Below are 21,190 nucleotides of genomic sequence, written 5' to 3'. Positions count from 1 at the left end.
GGGCAGTACCGCCGCCCTGCAGTGGGCGGGGCAGTACCGCCGCCCCTGCAGTGGCGGGGCAGTACCGCCGCCCCTGCAGTGGGCGGAGTACCGCCGCCCCTGCAGTGGGCGGGCAGTGGGTGGGGCAGTACCGCCGCCCCTGCAGTGGGCGGGGCAGTACCGCCGCCCCTGCAGTGGGCGGGGCAGTACCGCCGCCCCTGCAGTGGGCGGGGCAGTACCGCCGCCCCTGCAGTGGGCGGGGCCTTCTCTCCAGGAGGTTCTGCTCATCATGGGAAAACGTGAGATTTCTGCTGTTCTGGAACGTTCCTGTCAGAACGTGGCGCCGTCAGGTCTACTGCGTAGCGCTCCAGACGGCGGCAGAACGCGGCGTCTTCCTACCTTCAGTCCGTCCTCAGGACTCTTTAGAACCCAGGGAGAGAACTCGAAGATGATGCCCAGGTTCTCCAGTCCTGAGAACAACGGAACCACAACAGCAACAACGTCAGAACATCACTGCTGCACTGCACCAGTATGTGTGGTGTGTGTGTGTGGTGTGGTGTGTGTGTGTGTGGTGTGTGTGTGTGTGTGTGTGTGTATGGTGTGTGTGTGTGTGATCAATGATCTTTTTACTTCAACATGACTGATGAACTGATCAGAATCAGAACCTGAACCTTTTCACGCAGACAAGAAATGTAACGGGGAACCTGGTAGAACCGGTTCTGCCCTGCTGGTAGAACGGTTCTGCCCTGCTGGTAGAACCGGTTTCTGCCCTGCTGGTAGACCGGTTCTGCCCTGCTGGTAGAACCGGTTCTGCCCTGCTGGTAGAACCGGTTCTGCCCTGCTGGTAGAACCGGTTCTGCCCTGGGTAGAAACCGGTTCTGCCCTGCTGGTAGAACCGGTTCTGCCCTGCTGGTAGAACCCTGCTGTCTGCTCATTTCTTTAGAAGGAACCAATGAGAACCACCAACAAATCAACTTCCAACAAAGCTGGAGAGCTTCCCCACAGCTGTTCCCCTCGACTGTTCCCCTCTCAGCCATTCCCCCTCAGCTGTTCCCCCCACAGCTGTTCCCCCTCGACTGTTCCCCTCTCAGCCATTCCCCCCAGCTGTTCCCCCCCAGCTGTTCCCCCCGCTGTTCCCCCTCAGCTGTTCCCCCGCAGCTGTTCCCCCTCAGCTGTTCCCCCCTCAGCTGTTCCCCCCTCAGCTGTTCCCCCACAGCCGTTCCCCCTCAGCTGTTCCCCCACAGCCGTTCCCCCAGCTGTTCCCCCCGCAGCTGTTCCCCCTCAGCTGTTCCCCCTCAGCTGTTCCCCCCTCAGCTGTTCCCCCCTCAGCTGTTCCCCCCTCAGCTGTTCCCCCCGCAGCTGTTCCCCCTGCAGCTGTTCCCCCCTCAGCTGTTCCTGGTGATCTGGATTGTTGAGGGAACAGTGGAAAACCGATGAAGGAAATTCAGAACCTGACCTGGCAAGTTAAATCTTTTCTTATGCACTGACCAAGGAGACGCTAGCTATATGTGTGGGCGGGGCTAGCTGTCGTCCTGGGCGGGGCCAGCTGTCAGCCTGGGCGGGGCCAGCTGACAGTGTGGGCGGGGCTTACCCAGTCTCTGGAGGTACTGGACGGTTCGCTCGTCCCTTCAGAGGAGAGTTGGCCTTGGTGGACTGATCCAGCAGGACCTGCAGAGCTACGAGACAGAGAGGGACGGAGGGACAGAGAGGGACAGACGGACAGAGAGGGACGGAGGGACAGAGAGGGACAGAACAGAGAGGGACGGAGGAACAGAGCGGGACAGAGAGGGACAGAGAGGGATGGAGGGACAGAGAGGGATGGAGGGACAGAGAGGGACAGACGGACAGAGAGGGACGGAGGGACAGAGTGGGACAGAGAGGGACGGAGGAACGAGCGGGACGGAGGGACAGAGAGGGACAGAGAGGACAGAGTCTCCATCATTCTACTGTGAACCAGGTGCTCAGGTGATGAGAGCCATGCAGACTCAACCACCTGGATGCTGTTGCTGCTCTGAAGAAGCCCAGAACCTGAGGAACCGAGTCTGGTTCCACAGTCTGGAAGCTTCTCTCTGGAGAACCACTGAGAACCCAGCTGAGCGTCCAGTGGTCGTCTGGTTCTCTGGAGAACACTTCCCAGTTTAAATGGAACCAATAACCACAGCTGGAAGCAGAGAAACGCAGCCGACCTCACGGACGCTCCAGACGTTCCAGATGCTCCGGAAGTTCCGGACATTTCGACGTTCCAACGTTCAGGGCACTCCGGACGTTCCGACGCTTCAGACGTTCCGGATTTTTCGACGTTGCGGACGTTCCGGTTGTTTCCGGACGCTTGGGACGTTTGGGACGTTCCGGACACTCCGGACTTTCCAGACGTTCCGACGCTCCAGATGTTCTGATATTCTGGACGCTCTAGACGTTCGACGCTCGGGAAGTTCTGGACATTTCGACGTTCTGGACGCTCGGGAAGTTCCGGATGTTCTGAACTTTCCGGATGTTCCGGATGTTCTGAACTTTCCGGATGTTCCGACGTTCCGACGCTCCGAAGTTCGGGACGCTCTGGACGTTCTGGTTTTTACGACGTTCCGGACGTTCCGATGCCCCGGACGTTAGGGATTTTCTGATGTTCCGACGTCCCGAATGTTCCGGATTTTTCGATGTTCCGTACGCTCCAGACCATCCAGATGTTCTGACGCCCCGGACGTTCTGGATTTCCCGACGTTCCAGATGCTCCGACGTTCCAACGCTCCGGACATTCCAGACGTTACGATATTCTGGACGCTCCAGGCTCTCCAGAAGTTTGGACATTTTGAATTTATGAATGTTCTGACGCTCGGGACGTTCCGAATTTTCTGAATGTTCCGAATGTTCCAACGTTCGGGATGCTCCGGACGTTCCGACACTCCAGACATTCCGGATTTTATGACATTCCGGACGTTCCGACGCCCTGGATGTTCCAGAATTTTCATCGTTCCAGATGTTCCAGACGCTCGGGACGATTGGGACGTTCCGGACACTCCGGACCTTCCGACGCCCGGACGTTCCGGATTTTTCAAAGTTCTAGACGTTCCATTTTTTTCGACGCTCGGACGTCCCGACGCTCCAGACGTTCCGACATTCCGGACGCTCCAGACGTTCTGGACGTTCCGATGCTCCGGACGTTCCGGACACTCGGGACGTTCCGACGTTCCGGTCCTCACCCTTCTGGTGCAGGCCCTTCTTCTCGTACAGGATGATGAGCTCGCTGTACTTGTGCGCCCTCTTCAGGACGTACTCGCTCTCCTCCACGTGGCAGTGGTTGTTCTCCAGGCGCAGCAGCGGAGACACCAGCGCCACGTTGGTCTGCCGGGGTCAAAGGTCACACAGAAACACATCACACCGCCAGAAACCGGCCAGGTCCCCAGTCTCGGTCCAGAACTCCAGTCCTCCAGAGTCCACTGCACCCAGCTGCTTCACTGCAGAGGTCCAACATCTGGAGGACTGCAGAGGGTCCAACATCTGGAGGACCTGCAGAGGGTCCAACATCTGGAGGACCTGCAGAGGGTCCAACATCTGGAGGACCTGCAGAGGGTCCACATCTGGAGGACCTGCAGAGGTCCAACATCTGGAGGACCTGCAGAGGGTCCACCATCTGGAGACCTGCAGAGGGTCCAACATCTGGAGGACCTGCAGAGGGTCCACATCTGGAGACCTGCAGAGGGTCCAACATCTGGAGGACCTGCAGAGGTCCAACATCTGGAAGACCTGCAGAGGGTCCAACTCTGGAGGACCTGCAGAGGGTCCAACATCTGGAGGACCTGCAGAGGGTCCAACATCTGGAGGACCTGCAGAGGTCCAACATCTGGAGGACCTGCAGAGGGTCCAACATCTAGGACCTGCAGAGGGTCCAACATCTGGAAGACCTGCAGAGGGTCCAACATCTGGAGGACCTGCAGAGGTCCAACATCTGGAGGACCTGCAGAGGGTCCAACATCTGGAGGACCTGCAGAGGTCCAACATCTGGAGGACCTGCAGAGGGTCCAACATCTGGAGGACAGAGGCAGGAACGGGGACCTACGTGCAGGTAGCACTTGAGCAGCGTGGTGTCGATGATCTGCAGCAGCTTCTTGCGGCTCTTGATGGTGGGGGTTCCTCCATCATCAGCGGGACGTGGGGGACGTGGTGGACGGGTCGGCGTCGTTCAGCTGCTTCACCAGGTGGCTGCGCTTCTGCAAAGACCACCACAACGCTGAGCAGGACCCCCGCAGCAACAGGGACCGAGAGCAGCGGTTCAGAGGCAGCCAGGAGACGCCGCCTGCTAAAGATGGCCGCCTGCTAAAGACGGCCGCCTGCTAAAGACGGCCGCCTGCTAAAGACGGCCGCCTGCTAAAGACGGCCGCCTGCTAAAGACGGCCGCCTGCTAAAGATGGCCGCCTGCTAAAGACGGCCGCCTGCTAAAGACGGCCGCCTGCTAAAGACGGACTAATCCTGAAGAGAGAGGAACGAAGACTCCACCAAAACCCAGAGACCTGCCGACCTGCTGCCTCACTGCAACAACCAATAAGCCCCGCCCCCGTCCTGGAGCTGCTCCACTGGCCGTCAGCCGCAGAACGTGACACAGAACGTGACACAGAACGTGGACAGGGTGGAGCATGGACAGGGAGTAGACGCGTCCTGACCAGCTCCTGCACATTGTGTTAAAATCCATTCGAGAACTACTTTCTTGCTTCTTATATGCTCTGAACTTGGCCGGTAAGGTTCACGGCATGACTGGAAAGGCAGCAAACGCCAGGATCGAGCAGACAGGGCTCGGCAGACACGGATTACGGAGATGGCTAAAGCTAACCCCGCGATCACCACCTTTTAGCAGCGACGAGAACGCGGAGGACGGCGAGCCGTCCCTCTCAGCTGTGGTTCCTCTATGGACACTCTCCAGTCCTGGATTCATTTGCCTCTCGTCTCACGGATGTTGAATCCTCACTTCAAGATTAGATAACAGGGTCAGTGAGCTTGAGGCCAAATGTGAAGCGCTGTGGAAAAGCGACGCCATGCTCCTCTCTGAAACTGAAGACCTGGAGTCTAGAAGCAGACGCCAAAACCTGAGGATTTTAGGCATCCCAGAAAATACTGAGGGGACTCAGACAAGGTCATTCCTGTCGACTTTGTTCTGAGCTGCTGGGGATCAAAAGCTCCGGGCCGTGCCGGCGTTGGATATTGCCCACCGCTCCCTGGCTGCCGAGCCCAAGGCGGAGCCCAGTGACCGTCGAGGTGCAGCATTTTCAGATTAAGCAACAGATCCTCCGCCTTGCGAGGGAGAAAGCCGCCCTGCTTTTCCGTGGCCATCAGGATTTAGTGTGGTGTCGCTAAGCAGAGAGCTGCATGCTCCAGCGTCAAGCAGAAGCTTCGGGCTGCCAATGTCAAATACGGCCTCTTGTTTGCTGCACGGCTGCAGCTCACATTCAGCAACCGGAGGCATGTATTCAACACTCTGGAGGCCGCTGGAAATATTACGAGGAAAGATTGCACCGTTTCAGCCGCGGGGCTCGGCGTGGACGCCAGTGGATCCTCTGGGACAGTCGGCCCTCTGTGGCGAGTCTTTTTTCTTGCTCCGTTAGAACTGGACAATTTCTGGTGGATACTGTAGCGGTACGAATGGTTTATGTGGCGCCGACGTCTGGGACTATGACCTATAATTGCTCATCTTTTTGTTTCATGTCCTATGGTCACCTTTCTATTTTTATTTATTTTTGCATGGACAATTTAATCTGCCTGATATTGGTTATCGCCAGCCGTTCAGAGTATGCCGATGGGTTCATCAGAACATGGTGCGTATGTTTTTGCATATATACTTAGTTCATCTTTTCCTTGCTACATGCTTTGCACTTTATCTGGCTGTAGTTTTGTTAATGTTCATATTCGCTTTTGGAGCTCTGGTCTGGTGCATAGTTTTTATGCACAGTCGTATCATAGGACTTCGGGGCTTCCTTTGGGGAGGTACTTGGGGGGTGGGTTGGGTTTTGTTGTTTTATATGGTTTCTGCCTCCCACACGTGTGTCTTGATTTGTGGTGTTTGTCTCAGGTTGGTTTGGGGTTTGGAATATGTTCTCGTAAGTCTTTCAGGCACGCATCTCTTCACTCAAAATCTGTTGGAGTACGGCTGATAAAGTGACAATTAAAATTTGTTGATGGAACATGCATGGGATCCAGAGTCCAATTAAACGGAAAAAAATTTAAATTTTCTAAAGAAAGAAAAGATTCAAATAGCCTGTATTCAGGAGTCGCATCTAAGTAATGAGGAACACCAAAAACTAAAAGAGACTGGGAAGGCCAGGTCTTTGATTCCTCCTTTACGTCAAGGAGCAGAGGGGTCGCAACACTGATTCATAAAACTTACCTCTTAGTGATGTGGAGGCTAAAAGTGATAAACTTGGGCGTTATGTTATGATCTCAGGGACACTATACGGTGACAAGGTCTCCTATTTAAATGCGTATGCTCCTCCGGGGTGTCCCCCCACTTCTCCATCAGGACGTTCTCTCTGGTTTCAGATTGGCTTGTGGAGTCTTCAGTAACTGCTGTCTCAATCCCCGAATGGATAAATCTCACACCGGTCACAACCTAATATGAAAACCACTCAAACCCTTTTGGGCTGCTGTAAAGATCTGGATCGAACTGATACTTGGAGGACGCTTCATCCTACAGTTAAACAAGACTCTTTTTACTCTAAGGTTCACAAATCCTCTTCCAGAATAGATTATTTTTTCACACCAAGTTACACCCTTCAAACGTGATTTCATGCTCAATTGGTAATATTGTTGTTTCAGACCATTCTCCATTATTTTTGGTTATGTCTTCTAAAGAACAACGCCCTCCAATACAATGGCGATTTAAAAACTATCTGCTTAAAACCCTGATTTCATACAGCACTTCACGGAACAGTTTGAGCTCTTTCTGGCTGAGAATGACACCCCAGAAGTTTCTCCGAATATCTTATGGGAGACTGCTCAGGCTGTGTCACGGGGCATAACAATTTCTTTTTTGGCTCATCTAAAATGTAGAAAGGAGGCAGAACAGAAGAAACTAGAGCAACAGTTAACTAACTTTCACAGAGAACACGATACTAACCCTTCAAATGATCTGAGAGCTCAAATTGACAACGACAACAGCAGCTCCAGATACGAGGGGTTCCCAAAAGAACCGGAATTTGGTCAGAAAACAATAATAATGAGTTCTGACGTCTGGCCGTCAGATGTGCTGCAGGTAAGCCTCGTGCACATCTGTGAGAAAGCTGAGCTCCCGAGCGACACTGACGCCTGTCAGGAGCTATTTATAGCAACAGAGTGCAGCGGCGGTCTGCGATTTTTTCCAAAATGGCGACATTGACTGTGAAGCCAGAGCAGCGCAAACATTAAATTCTGCTTTTTGCTGGAAAAACAGCAGCAGAAACACTCAGCTTGTTGCAGCAAGCCTACAAGGATGCTGCTCTGGGGAAGACTCAGGTCCAGGAGTGGTCCGGGGGTCTGAGAAGGGCCAGATGTCGGCGCGTCAGGTCCGCTCAGCGTGAAAACAACGCTGAGCTGCTTCTCGGCTGTCCAGGGTCTCGTCCACAGCGAGTCTGTCCCTCCAGGTCAGACTGTAAACCAGGACTACTACAGGAAGTCCTCAGACGCTCCGTGAGGATGTGAGGAGGAAGCAGAGCGTCGTGGCGGAGTGGAGCCGGTTGATCCACCACCACAGAGCGCCAGCGGACACGGCGCTGCGCCTCACGCCGTTTCTGGAGAAGAATGAGATGAATCTCCTCTCCCATCCGCCTGATTCTCCAGATGAAGCCTCCAGTAGGGCTGGGCGATATGGCAAAAAAATGATCATGATTTTTTTCTTCATATCATTCGATCTCGATTAAAATCACGATATATTATTGTTTTAAACCAGTTTTAAAGCATCTGCACTGAAAACTAGAACTATAGAATAGTTTAACATTTTATTAAGAAACCAAGTAAATAGCAATGCAAATTAAATAATATAAGCATAGAAAAATATAACAACAATCTCACTGAACAGTGCAGTAAATGGGAAAAAAAATCTAGCACCAAATAAAATCTTGCGATGCAGCGTTTTTTTCAGTAAAAGAGAAGAACTGAACGATTGTTAGTTAAAGTGTGACAGTTTACAGCCCTGAGGACTTTTTAAAAAAACTAAAGAAACCGCCTGGGGATAATGAAGGTGCTTTAGAACGAACATTATTTTCAAGTTCTGATGCTAATATGCTGCTGCCATCATTAATGCTTGCACCAAATGTACAAAATTTAAAGAATCTAGATCGGACAGATTAGACTTAAAATGTAACAGTACAAAACTACAATAATACAAAAAATAGACAAAAGTAATCGTTTTTCTCCTCTCAGAATGTTGCTCGTACGGTGCAGTGGCCTGAAAAGACGACACTGGAGTCAATATTCGACGTGTAGTCAATATTCGTGTTAAGATCAATATTCTGGTTTCTGAAACATTTGAAGGAACCCCAGGAGATCCTCAGTCAGACCGCGGCCACAGACGACGCCATGACTGCAACTGCACTTCATGCCACTAGGTGTGCTGTTTGCATGTTCAACCTTATTTTACACAGACACCACAGAAGAAGAACGGCGCTGCAGCGCTGCAGGTCTCTGTATGTTGTTACAAGAAGAGTTTTAGCGGCAAGAAGTGATGATATGTTCAACGATGCGATGCACCGTCATTTTCAGTAAAAGAGAAAGAACTGAACGATTGTTAGTTAAACTGTATCACCAGTAGTTCCTGGACTCAAAAGCCAGATTCCTTGCGGATCGGTGAGCTAGTAGCGGTGACTAGCAGCGGCGAGCTAGCAGCGGTGAGCTAGCAGCGGTGTGGGTGGAGCAGCCTGTCCTGTCAGCAGCAGCCTGTCCTGTCAGCAGCAGCCTGTCCTGTCAGCAGCAGCCTTTCCTGTCAGCAGCAGCCTCATCTTCAGAGGAAGACGCCGAGCAGGGCTGACTTCATCTGCTTCGCTGCCCTCGGCTCCACGTTCATCTCCGTTTACTCTCAGACAGCTTACAGGCGGGAGTTGAGCAGGAAAAGTCGACTGTGATTGGCTGTGTTACGCACATTTCTACCATGTCTGATGGCGTAAACGTACTCTCAGCTGATCACCGTGATCGACTGGAAATTAATCGCGATCACCAATCACGATCATATAATCGCCCAGGCCTAGCCTCCAGTGACTTTTTCTTGTTCCCCAGGTTGAAGCAGCAGCTGAAGGGACAGCGGTTTGCAGATGTGGAGGAGGGGACAGACGAATCCCAGCCGGCCATGAATGACTCTACGCACGGTCTGACGACGCATTGGTGAAGTGGGAGACACGGCTGGAGCGCTGCATTAATGCAGATGGAGATTATTTTGAAGGCGACGGTGGTGTTTTATTTTGAAATGTCAGAAATAAAAAGTTACAGTCACATTCCGGATTCTTTTGGGTCCGCCCTCGTACACTAATGTCAGCAGAGGCTCAGAAATCTTTGTTCTTTGCAAAGCATAAGATGTATGAGTTTGGGAACAAATCTGGTGAAGACAAAGGCTGATTCGTTTTCCATTTCAATGATAGAAGATGAAATGGGTAAAAGTTTATAATACAGGGATATCAACAATTGTTTTAAGAAGTTTTATGAATCATTATATAAATCAGAAGTGGATCCCCACTCTGACTCCTTGATGCAAACTTTTTTATCCACAGTTAAATTACCTGAAGCTTCTGAGACCCAGAAAGAACTGTTGAACAGTCCTATTTCACCTGGGGAAGGCTCCAGGACCCGATGGTCTGACCCCTGAGTTTTTTAAATCTTTCCGGAGCCTGCTTGTCGATCCCCTGCTTAAAATGTTTTCCCACTCATTTAGTTTCGGCCACCTCCCAAGGACTGTGATGGACACCAATATTTCACTGATTCTGAAAAAGGTAGACCATCAGAAAATTGTTCCTCTTACAGACCAATAGCTTTGCTTGACGTCGACAGAAAACTCATTCCAAAAATTTTAGCTAAAAGGCTGGAGGATGTTGTAGCAGATTTAGTTACAGCGGACCAAACTGGCTTTATTTTAGGACGTAACTCATGCAATAATATGAGGAGACTGCTGAACCTCATACAGTGTGGCTCTGACTTAAAAGACAAGGCTGTCACAGTCTGTCTCGATGCAGAGAAGGCTTCTGACAGAGTCGAGTTCCATATTTACTGTGTGTCCTCTCGAAATTTAACTTGGGGGACAACTTCATTCTTTACATGATTCCCCCCATGCTTCGGTCCTCACAAATGGTTGGAAATCTCCCAAATTTTCTGTTACACGTGGCACTCGTCAAGGCTGCCCAATATCGCCGTTATTGTTTGCGCTCGCCATCGAGCCCTTGGCTGAGGCGATTAGGAACGACCCCTTAGTGGCAGGCTTCAATATAGGCCCTCAACACCATACCATTTCTCTTTATGCTGATGACATTTTGCTGTTTTTAAGCGACCCTGAGACATCTATTGTTAGAGTTATTCAGATCATTAAAACTTTTGGACTGTTTTCAGGTTACAAGATGAATTACTCAAAGTCAGAGGTCATGCCCCTGACCTCTAATATCTTTGCATCCACTGCTTCCCCTTTTCGATGGTCACCATCTGGTTTACCTATCTTGGTATACGCATAACCCCGTCCCTTCATGGCCTTTATAGGCCAACTTTATACCTTCAATCCGTAAAATTAAAGAGGACCTGGAACGCTGGACATGCCTCCCATTATCTCTTATAGGGAGAGCGAATCTTTTTAAGATGAACTTTCTTCCTCGTTTACTTTGTGTTCCAAATGGTTCCTGTTCTCCTGACCAAAAAATCTCCTTCTGATCTTAACAGCTCATTATCTTCCTTTTTGTGGAAAAATAAACGAGCCAGATTAAGATTACAAAAATTGCAACTTCCCCTGGGAAAAGGAGGACGAGCTTTGCCAAATATCAAACGTTACCAATCGGCGTGCCTGTCTCGCTGTCTTTGGGAACGGCGTAGAAATGAGCCTCATCCCACATGGCGTGGCACGAGGCCACTCCGCCGGATCAGTTCCGCTTTGCAGCATTTTGTATGTTTCTGTGGAATGGGTGTCAGACAAAGTAAAGGGTAATTTTCTCCTCCAAAACACACTGAAGGTTTGGAAATCTATTAATAATGTTCAGTCTCGAGAAGATTCACTCTCCCTCCTCACCCCTATTCACTTAAACCCTGACTTCCCCCCTGGTCTTGATGACCGTGCATTTGTTCTGTGGTCAGAAAGGGCATTTGTATATAGGGGGCCTCATGCTTGATGGTATTGTTCAATCTTTTAGCCAGCTAACTGAGCAATATGACCTCCCATCGAAACATGTCTACAGGTTTTACAAGTTCGCAGCTTCATCACTTCAAAGGCCAGGCTGCACCCTGGTGGCTCCCGTTCCTCTTTGGAGGAAATTCTGCAAAACCCAGACCCCGAAAATTGATCAGCAGGTTTTATAATACTCTGTCTCTTCCAGAAGGGGTTGCTGGACGTCTCACATTGCCCTGGGAGGCTGACCTGGGCTAATGGTTGCCGATGATGTGAGGGCAGATGTGTGGCCGAGTCCCTCTGGTTGTTCATCACAAATAAAGCTCGGGAACTGAATTCAAATCATTCACAGGCTCCAGATTACGCCAGTGTTACGGAATAAATGTACCCTGCACTTCCCAAACATTGTAATAAATGTAAAATTTCTGATGGAAATACTGCCATTGTATTTTGACTGGCCCCTGTCTCAGAAGCTTCTGGAGAAATGTATGTGAAAAGATATGTGAGATACCTGGTAAAGATCTGGATATCACTCCTCTGTCTTGTATTCTTGGATTACACTCTGGTCTAAATCTTACACCTCACATGTCATCATTGCTTGATGTGCTCTTGTTTAGTGCCAAGAAGGTGTGTTCACTTGAGTGATCTCTGAAACCCCCTCCACTCTCACAGTGCTTACAGAGCATCATGGAACTGATCCCTTTGGAGGCACGACCGACCGGACCAAAGACAAACCTTCACTACTTTATAAAACCTGGACTCCTTTCTTGGACCACATTGGATCCACAAACACACAGACTGTGCAGAGGGTCTCTGTGGACCGTCTTGGATGGACGTACCTGCAGAATCAGTGAGTTGAACTGCAGCAGCTCCTGCATGACGAACAGCCTCTGCTCAGTCCGAGTGGTTCATGATTCTTTATTCATTGATTTTGACACCGGTCTGGACATTTGTGTTGTTTCTTTTTTTGTTATTGTTTATGTTCTTTTTTTTTTGGTTCTTTTTTTGTTTGTTTTTGTTTGTTTTCAAAGGGGGGAAAAAAAAGCTCCTTAAGCAGAATAAAGGTTTGTGTGAAATCGCTCACATTCCTCGTGGAGGAAATATGTCACTGATGTAAAGTTATGCATTCATGTTCAATTTGGAATTAAATAAAAAAACAAACAAAAAAAAACAAACAAACAGAACAAACCCGGTTGCTGCTTACAGTTTTCTAAACTTCATGTACGAAACAACAGCTCAGAAAACACGAACACAACGCATCAAATTACTGTTAACACGGGATATAAATGCAGAGATTACAGAAAAACCCGGAGAACAGAAACCCTGGAACTAGTCCTGGTTACAGTGAACCAACAACTAGTTAAAACTAGTCAACAAACTGAGTCCCTGAGGAAAACAGCAGCTAGAAGAGACCTTGATGTGCCTGCAGACGTCCTGGCAGCTGAAGGACCGTCAATCACTCCAGAGCAACACCTGTCCATCAGGTAGCCCGCCCCTCAGGAAAACACCAGGTGAACACATCTGCAGACGATCAGCTGATCTCCCTTCTGCCCATGAAGCGCCGGACTCAGCCTGCAGCGCACCCCGGAGGACCGGGAGACGCAACGCTTCCGACGCCTCTGGGTCGGCTTCATGTTTGGAGACACGTGTGGTGTGTGTGTGTGTGTGTTCCTGTGTGTGTGTGTGTTCCTGTGTGTGTGTGTGTGTGTGTGTGTGTGTCTGTTCCTGTGTGTTCCTGTGTTCCTGTGTGTGTGTGTCTGTTCCTGTGTGTTCCTGTGTTCCTGTGTGTGTGTGTGTGTGTGTGTGTGTGTGTCTGTTCCTGTGTGTTCCTGTGTGTGTGTGTCTGTTCCTGTGTGTTCCTGTGTGTGTGTGTGTGTGTGTGTGTGTGTGTGTGTGTGTGTGTGTGTGTGTCTGTTCCTGTGTGTGTGTGTGTGTGTGTGGTGTGTGTGTGTGGTGTTCCTGTGTGTTCCTGTGTGTGTGTGTGTGTGTCTGTTCCTGTGTGTGTGTGTGTGTGTGTGTGTGTGTGTGTGTCTGTTCCTGTGTGTGTGTGTGGGCCCCTCACCTGGGTCAGGTAGTCGATCAGGGCCAGGTGGGCCCGCTCCAGCTCGGCCCCGGTCAGGGGGGGCAGGGGGTTGGGGTAGTGCAGCTGCTTGCGGTAGTCGGAGGGCAGCAGGTCGGGGTACAGGCCGATGACGTGGGTGGGGTCTGCGGGCGGAGGGGGGTCAGGACTCCGTCTGCACGGTCCGTGGTTCTGGGGGGACGGGGGGGGGGGGAACGGGGGTCTCGGCACGGTACCTGTCCCCAGCTTGGCGAAGACCTGCATGGACTCGTCGAACCTCTTCTGCAGAACAGGTTGAAGGCGTAGAGGTTCTGGATGTGGAGGACCTGCTGCTTCTTCTCCCCGCCGCCGTCCTCCTTCATCTGCAGCACAGCACAGCGTCTCACACACACTGCACACACTGCGCACTGCACGCACACACACACACTGCACACACTGCGCACTGCACGCACACACACACACTGCACACACTGCGCACTGCACGCACACACACACACTGCACACACTGCGCACTGCACGCACACACACACACTGCACACACTGCGCACTGCACGCACACACACACTGCACACACTGCGCACTGCACGCACACACACACACTGCACACACTGCGCACTGCACGCACACACGCACACTGCACACACTGCACGCACACACACACTGCACACACACACTGCACACACACACTGCACACACTGCACACTGCGCACACACACGCGCACTGCACGCACACACACACACTGCACACACTGCGCACTGCACACACACACACAACACTGCACACACTGCGCACTGCACGCACACACACACACTGCACACACTGTGCACTGCACGCAAACACGCACACTTGCGCAACACTGCACACTGCGCACACACACACACTGCACACTGCGCACACACCACACACTGCACACACTGCACACTGCGCAACACACTGCGCACACACACTGCACACCACACACACTGCACACACTGTGCACTGCACACACACACACTGCACACACTGCACACTGCGCCACACTGCACACTGCGCACACACACACTGCACACACTACACACACTACACACTGCACACACACACACACACACACTCACTGCCAGCTGCAGAGCCAGCTCGAACTGCTTGTCCTGCAGCGCTGGCGGATCTGGCTGGAGACGGGGGCCGGGACCAGGCGCCACACGAAGTGGTTGCTGGCTACGTAGACCACGTCAGGCCTGGGGGGCAGAGAGGGGTGTCACGGTGTGCTACAGTGTGTTACGGTGTGCACATTGTGTTTACGGTGTGTCACAATGTGTTATGGTGTTTAATGGTGCGCTACAGTGTTTCACGGTGTGTTACAATGTGTCACAGTGTGTTACAGTGTTTTACAGTGTGCTATGGTGTGACTACAGCGTGCTACAGTGTGTTACACTGTGTCAGTGTGTCACAGTGTGCTAGTCTGTCGCAGTGTGCTACAGTCTGTCGCGGTGTGGCTACAGTGTGTTACATTGTGTCAGTCTGTCGCGGTGTGCTACAGTCTGTCGCGGGTGTGCTACAGTCTGTCACAGTCTGTCGCAGTGTGCTACAGTCCTGTCACGGTGTGCTACGCGGTGTGCTACAGTCTGTCGCGGTGTGCTACAGTCTGTCGCGGTGTGATACAGTCTGTCATGGTGTGCTACAGTCTGTCATGGTGTGCTACAGTCTGTCGCGGGTGTGCTACAGTCTGTCGCGGTGTGCTACAGTCTGTCGTGTGGTGTGCTACAGTGTGTCGCAGTGTGCTACAGTCTGTCACAGTGTGCTACAGTCTGTCACGGTGTGCTACAGTCTGTCGCGGTGTGCTACAGTCTGTCGCGGTGTGCTACAGTCTGTCATGGTGTGCTACAGTCTGTCATGGTGGCTACAGTGTGTCGCAGTGTGCTACAGTCTGTCACAGTGTGCTACAGTCTGTCACGGTGTGCTACAGTTCTGTCATGGTGTGCTACAGTCTGTCGCAGTGTGCTACAGTCTGTCACGGTGTGCTACAGTCTGTCACGGTTGTGCTACAGTCTGTCGCGGTGTGCTACAGTCCTGTCGCGGTGTGCTACAGTGTTCGCGGTGTGCTACAGTCTGCCGCAGTGTGCTACCAGTCGGACTGACCCTGCAGACGTGATGAAGCGGGGTCTCTGCAGCTCCACGCTCTGGACCGCCAGGTCTGGGCTCGAAGGTCGGATCTCCAAGTACCGGCAGAACCGCGATGATGTCGGGGGGCTGGTGTTCTGGGAGGAACACAGTCCCGACTGTCAGCTGAGAGGAAACCCTGCCAACACCGTCAGCGTCCAGGCCGGGACGAGCCGTAGGTCAGTCCTCTCAGGGTCCGAAGCGGTGGACTGGAGACCCGTCAGCCGTGTCCCCCGCGGACTGGTGGACCTGGTGCTCCCGGCCCAGGTCGTCCTGTCCTCACCTCTTGGACCAGGATCATCAAGCAGTGACAGAAACGGAAAATCTCCAAGATTCAAATCAAACATTTAAAGTTTTATAATCTGAAACTTTCCAGCTGGAAGACAGAGACAGAGACAGAGAAAGAGACAGACAGAGACAGAGAGAGAGAGACAGAGAGAGAGACAGAGAGAGACAGAGACAGAAAGACAGAGAGACAGACAGAGACAGAGACAGAGACAGAGACAGAGAGAGAGAGACGAGACAGAGAGAGAGAGAAAGAGACAGACAGACAGAGAGAGACAGAGACAGACAGACAAAGACAGAGAGAGAGAGACAGAGATGGACAGAAAAGGACAGAGACGACAGGCTAAACATTTCCCTACTTCCTGGTTGGTTCAGTACTCCACTTCCTGGTCCTGTAGTCCCCTCATTAAAAGTCCTGCAGTTCGGTTGCGGGTTCTACTCCCTCTCCTGCCGTTTGTTCCTGTTTCTGTCGGCTGTGACTAAAAGCTTCTTCTGTCTGGAAAAACCGAGACCTGACCCTGAAACCGGGTTCTAGAGACCAGATCGGATCCTGGAGGACTGGAAGAACACAGCCAGACCCAGCAGCGGGACCAGGGGGGTCTCTCACCCATGGCGATGGGGATGTCTGTCCAGTTGAGGGCGCACTTCTGGGTGCAGACGCCCTCTTCGTTCAGGACCACCGTCAGGTCGTCCTGCCCCCACCGCCACTTTCCCATCAGCCAGCGGGGCACCAGCGGCTCCAGCTGCTTCCCGGTGGGGAACAGCTCCTTGATGGATCCACGGCCGTCCATCTGGAGGACGGGACAGACGGCACAGGACAACCAGAGACAAGGAGACACCGTGAGAGGAGAGACAACCTGGCTACAGTCCAATCAGCAAAGACCTGAAGAGACGCAGAGAACGGCGGAAGATGGAACATGAAGAGAAACAGCAGAAGAAGAAGAGAAAAGACAGATCCTCCAGGAGACTGAGGGTCTTCTATGTCTTCTACTTCTAATTTCAACTCAGGACACGTTGGACATGTTATTTTCTCAAACCCAAGACTCGGAACAGACGTGCCTGAAACGCCGCAGATTGAAGCTGAAACGACGGCGAGGACGGGGGGGCGCCGTGACTCCGCTCAGGTCTCACTGGTCCGGAGTCTGACTGCGCAGCGACACGCTGCTAGCTCTAGCCGCAGCTAGCTTTAGCAGCGGTTAGCGCTAGCCGCAGCTAGCTTTAGCAGCGGTTAGCGCTAGCCGCTGCTAGCGAAGGAAACACTGCGCTCCTCCCCCGCTCGCGTGTTGCTGGTGTTCGCCTTCAGCCGAGGTTGGTGAAAGCCAGGTGGCGCTGTCGTATTCCGGGTTATGGACACCGATCCGTCTACCGAGTGAGTCCGGTGTCGGCTCGGGGCCTCGGGGCCGACGGGGCCTCGGGGCCTCGGGGCTGCGGGGCCTCGGGGCCTCGGGCCGCGGGGCCTCAGGGCCCGTGAAGGCCAGGTGGCGCCGTTCCCCTGGCTTCTTACTTCACAGCGTGGGCTGAGCCGAGGTTCCCGCCCTGCAGAGGAGGCAGCAACGCCCCGTCTGGCCGAGCCGTGCCGAGCCGAGCCGTGCCGAGCCGAGCCGAGCCGAGCCGAGCCGAGCCGAGCCGAGCCGAGCCGAGACGAGCCGTGCCGAGCCGAGCCGAGCCGAGCCGAGCCGAGCCGTGCCGAGCCGAGCCGAGCCGTGCCGTGCCGAGCCGAGCCGTGCCGAGCCGAGCCGAGCCGTGCCATGCCGGTGCCTGAGGATGACGTTGTTTCTCTGGCGGCCGCCGCCTCTCTCTTCAGGATGGCGGCGGGGGGGGGGGGGCTGCATGGCGTCAGGACCGCGGTCCCCACTGGCAGCTCGGAGCGTCTGGAGGTCCTCAGGACCAGACAGGACCGTCCTCCGGTGTAGGACCGTCCTTCGCTTCAGTCGTTTCTACTTCAGGGAACTTTCTGAGGCGGCGGCGTTCCTGAAGGGGGCGCGGCTCCCAGAGCGACCGGAGCAGCCCCCCTCCACCGAGGCGCTGGACGGCGGTTGGGGAAACGGCAGTTGGAGCTCACGGGGCCGGGCAGCGGGTCTCGGGCCCCAGGCGGAGCCGGGGGCCGCTTCATAGAACCACGTCCAGCCTCCTCGTTTTTCGCCCCCCGTGGTCCCCAGAGACCTCGACAGACCAGCTGGACCCGCTGCCAGACCACCATTCAGGGAACCCCGGGCTCAGGGTCCTATCATGCCATGTCAGTCTGGGGCCCCTAGGGGCCGCGGGCCAGAGACAGCCGTTCCTGTGTCTGTCATCACCCTGACCCCCCTGACACCCCCCCATCATCACCCAGACCCCCTGACCCCCCCATCCTCACCCAGACCCCCTGACCCCCCATCATCACCCAGACCCCCTGACCCCCCATCATCACCCAGAACCCTGACCCCCTGACCCCCCCACCACCACCCAGACCCCTGACCCCCCCCATCATCACCCAGACCCCTGACCCCCCTGACCCCCCAACCACCACCCAGACCCCCGACCCCCCTCGTACCCGGATCAGGTAGTAGTCCCTCTTGAAGCCCACGCAGATGGAGTTCTCACACCAGGCCATGGACTTGGGGATGTCCGGAGCAGCAAAGTCCCCCTGAGACGCAGCAGGACAGAGGTCAGAGGTCACCAGGGTCGGGTCTGGGATCAGACTGGAGGGTGAGAGTGGACCTGCAGCTCGTGGAACTCCCGGTCCTTCCAGTAGTACAGCTGCAGCTTCTCTTCACCGCCACACACATCTGCCGCCGCTCCTCCCCCGAGGCGCCGCGCTGAGGACACGCCCACAAACAGCTGGTCACTCCCACTGACCCCCATGACCCCCACCTGACCCCGAACGACCCGCCCACAAACAGCTGGTCACTCCCACTGACCCCCATGACCCCCCACTGACCCCTGCTGACCTCTGGACAGTCGGTCACTACCCATGATGCAAACTGTGAAACTCAGCAGCCTGAAGAAACTGTTGACCTGCAGGTCAGGAGGTCAAGAGGTCAGCAGGTCAGCCAATCAGAAGGACAGCGGGTCAAGAGGTCAGTAGTGTCTGCCTGTGTGTGTGTGTGTGTGTGTGTTTGTGTGTGTGTGTGTGTGTGTGTGACAGTGAGTGCTGCTCCTCACCTGCAGGTCACAGGTGAACAGTGAGGCTCCTCTGGCCTTCGACACCACGGTGATCTGCTGGAAGGTCAAGAGGTCGTGGACGTGGATGTTGTTCTCTGCAGGAATCCAACAAGGTCACGATTCAGAGGAGCAGGGGGCGGGGCTAAGGGAGCAGCGAAGGGAGCGGGTAGGGCTCCGGGAGCAGCGGGGGCGGAGCCATGGGAGCAGCCAGGGCAGGGGGCGGGGCTCTGGGAGCAGCCGGGGGAAGGGGGCAGGGCTCCGGGAGCCGCGGGGGCGGAGCCATGGGAGCAGCCAGGGCAGGGGGCGGGGCTCCGGGAGCAGCCGGGGAGGGGGCGGGGCTCCAGGAGCAGTGGAGGCACGGGGCTCCGGAAGCAGCGGGGGAGGAGCCACAGGAGCAGCTGGGAGAAGGGGGCGGGGCTCCGGGAGCAGCCAGGGAAGGGGGCGGGGCTCCGGGAGCAGCGGACCTGTCCTCAGACTGTTGTCCGGTCTGCGGCGCCTGGCAGACCGTGGTTCTGGTTGAGAACAGTTCCGGTTTCAGAGGCACTGAGCCTCCATCTGTGGTTCTGGAGGTAAAGGCTCTTGAAGAACAGCAGGTGGTTCTCCACCCTCACACAGCTGACCTCACTGATGCCACACAGCCTAGAACCTGAAGAACCAGGAACCAGGACCCTCTGGTTCCTGGTTCTCACCCTGAACACCCATCACCAAAAACCAGAGAAGAAGAAGACTCACCCAGAAGACTGACCAGGATCTTATACTGAGAGACCACATAGAGCTGGAAGACCGGGGGGGGGGGGGGGGGGAGAGAAATGGTTCAAGTGGAAATCAGATTTAATCTTTCAAAAATGATCACACAACAACATCCAGCCTGGACTCAGTGGGATCAGCAGGAAGCTGGGAGATCTGATGGGTCCTGGACCCAGTGGGATCAAACTGGACCCAGTGGGGATCTGCTGGGTCCTGGACCCAGTGGATCCAGCCTAGACCCAGTGGATCCAGCCTGGATCCAGTGGATCCAGCCTGGACCCCTGGTCCTCCATGGTTCTCACCTGCTGGATCTTCTTGGAGAAGTTCTTGTTGGACTTCTCCAGCGTCACCTCAAAGCGGTTGGTCCCTGAGGACAGAACCAAGCTTCAGTTCAGCAGGAAGTGGACTGAGAGCCCAGAGACTGTCCCCCTGTCCCCCCGTCTTCCCACCTGCGTCTTTCTTGATCCGGTACAGCAGCAGGTGTCCCGGTTTGGTTCCAACGAGGAGCCAGTCCTCTGCAGGAAGGAACATCAGGACGGATGAGGACACATGGACACATGGAGACACCAAACAAACGGTCTTCAGTACAGTCGCTTGTCTGTGTCCACTCACTGGCTTCCGTAGTGTACATTAGACTGAGGGAACAATTGTGTCAGACTGTGTCAGACTGTGTCAGACTGTGTCAGACTGTGTCAGATTGTTTCAGATTGTTTCAGACTGTGTCAGATTGTGTCAGACTGTGTCAGACTGTGTCAGACTGTGTCAGATTGTGTCAGATTGTGTCAGACTGTGTCAGATTGTGTCAGATTGTGTCAGACTGTGTCAGACTGTGCCAGACTGTTTCAGATTGTGTCAGATTGTGTCAGACTGTGTCAGACTGTGTCAGACTGTTTCAGATTGTGTCAGATTGTGTCAGATTGTGTCAGACTGTGTCAGACTGTGTCAGACTGTGTCAGATTGTGTCAGATTGTGTCAGACTGTGTCAGACTGTGTCAGACTGTGTCAGATTGTGTCAGACTGTGTCAGACTGTGTCAGATTGTTTCAGACTGTGTCAGACTGTTTCAGATTGTGTCAGATTGTGTCAGACTGTGTCAGATTGTGTCAGATTGTGTCAGACTGTGTCAGACTGTGTCAGACTGTGTCAGATTGTTTCAGACTGTGTCAGACTGTGTCAGACTGTTTCAGATTGTGTCAGACTGTGTCAGACTGTGTCAGACTGTGTCAGATTGTGTCAGACTGTGTCAGACTGTGTCAGACTGTGTCAGATTGTGTCAGACTGTGTCAGACTGTGTCAGACTGTGTCAGATTGTGTCAGACTGTGTCAGACTGTGTCAGATTGTGTCAGACTGTGTCAGACTGTGTCAGACTGTGTCAGATTGTGTCAGACTGTGTCAGACTGTGTCAGATTGTGTCAGATTGTGTCAGACTGTGTCAGATTGTGTCTGACTGTGTCAGATTGTGTCAGACTGTGTCAGATTGTGTCTGACTGTGTCAGATTGTGTCAGACTGTGTCAGATTGTGTCAGACTGTGTC

At 53.6% G+C, this 21,190-nt stretch overlaps 1 protein-coding gene across 1 annotated transcript in view; it reads right to left on the bottom strand.

Annotated features, from left to right (window-relative positions):
- vps39 (VPS39 subunit of HOPS complex) overlaps positions 1 to 21,190 on the bottom strand; it is a 35,315-nt gene that overhangs the window by 8,303 nt on the left and 5,822 nt on the right. Inside the window, 21 exon segments of the mRNA XM_030087178.1 lie at positions 379 to 449; positions 1,571 to 1,602; positions 1,604 to 1,655; positions 3,177 to 3,318; positions 4,034 to 4,117; positions 4,119 to 4,184; positions 13,347 to 13,489; positions 13,580 to 13,627; positions 13,630 to 13,705; positions 14,439 to 14,479; positions 14,482 to 14,558; positions 15,460 to 15,543; positions 15,545 to 15,578; positions 16,373 to 16,556; positions 18,299 to 18,391; positions 18,466 to 18,515; positions 18,518 to 18,563; positions 18,910 to 19,004; positions 19,642 to 19,684; positions 19,959 to 20,023; positions 20,106 to 20,171. Of these exon segments, the coding sequence (XP_029943038.1) occupies positions 379 to 449; positions 1,571 to 1,602; positions 1,604 to 1,655; positions 3,177 to 3,318; positions 4,034 to 4,117; positions 4,119 to 4,184; positions 13,347 to 13,489; positions 13,580 to 13,627; positions 13,630 to 13,705; positions 14,439 to 14,479; positions 14,482 to 14,558; positions 15,460 to 15,543; positions 15,545 to 15,578; positions 16,373 to 16,556; positions 18,299 to 18,391; positions 18,466 to 18,515; positions 18,518 to 18,563; positions 18,910 to 19,004; positions 19,642 to 19,684; positions 19,959 to 20,023; positions 20,106 to 20,171 (1,592 nt within the window).

This window comes from Salarias fasciatus, unplaced genomic scaffold (assembly GCF_902148845.1).
Source record: "Salarias fasciatus unplaced genomic scaffold, fSalaFa1.1, whole genome shotgun sequence".
Lineage (NCBI taxonomy): Eukaryota > Metazoa > Chordata > Actinopteri > Blenniiformes > Blenniidae > Salarias > Salarias fasciatus.
This window is presented reverse-complemented; position numbering and strand designations above follow the sequence as displayed.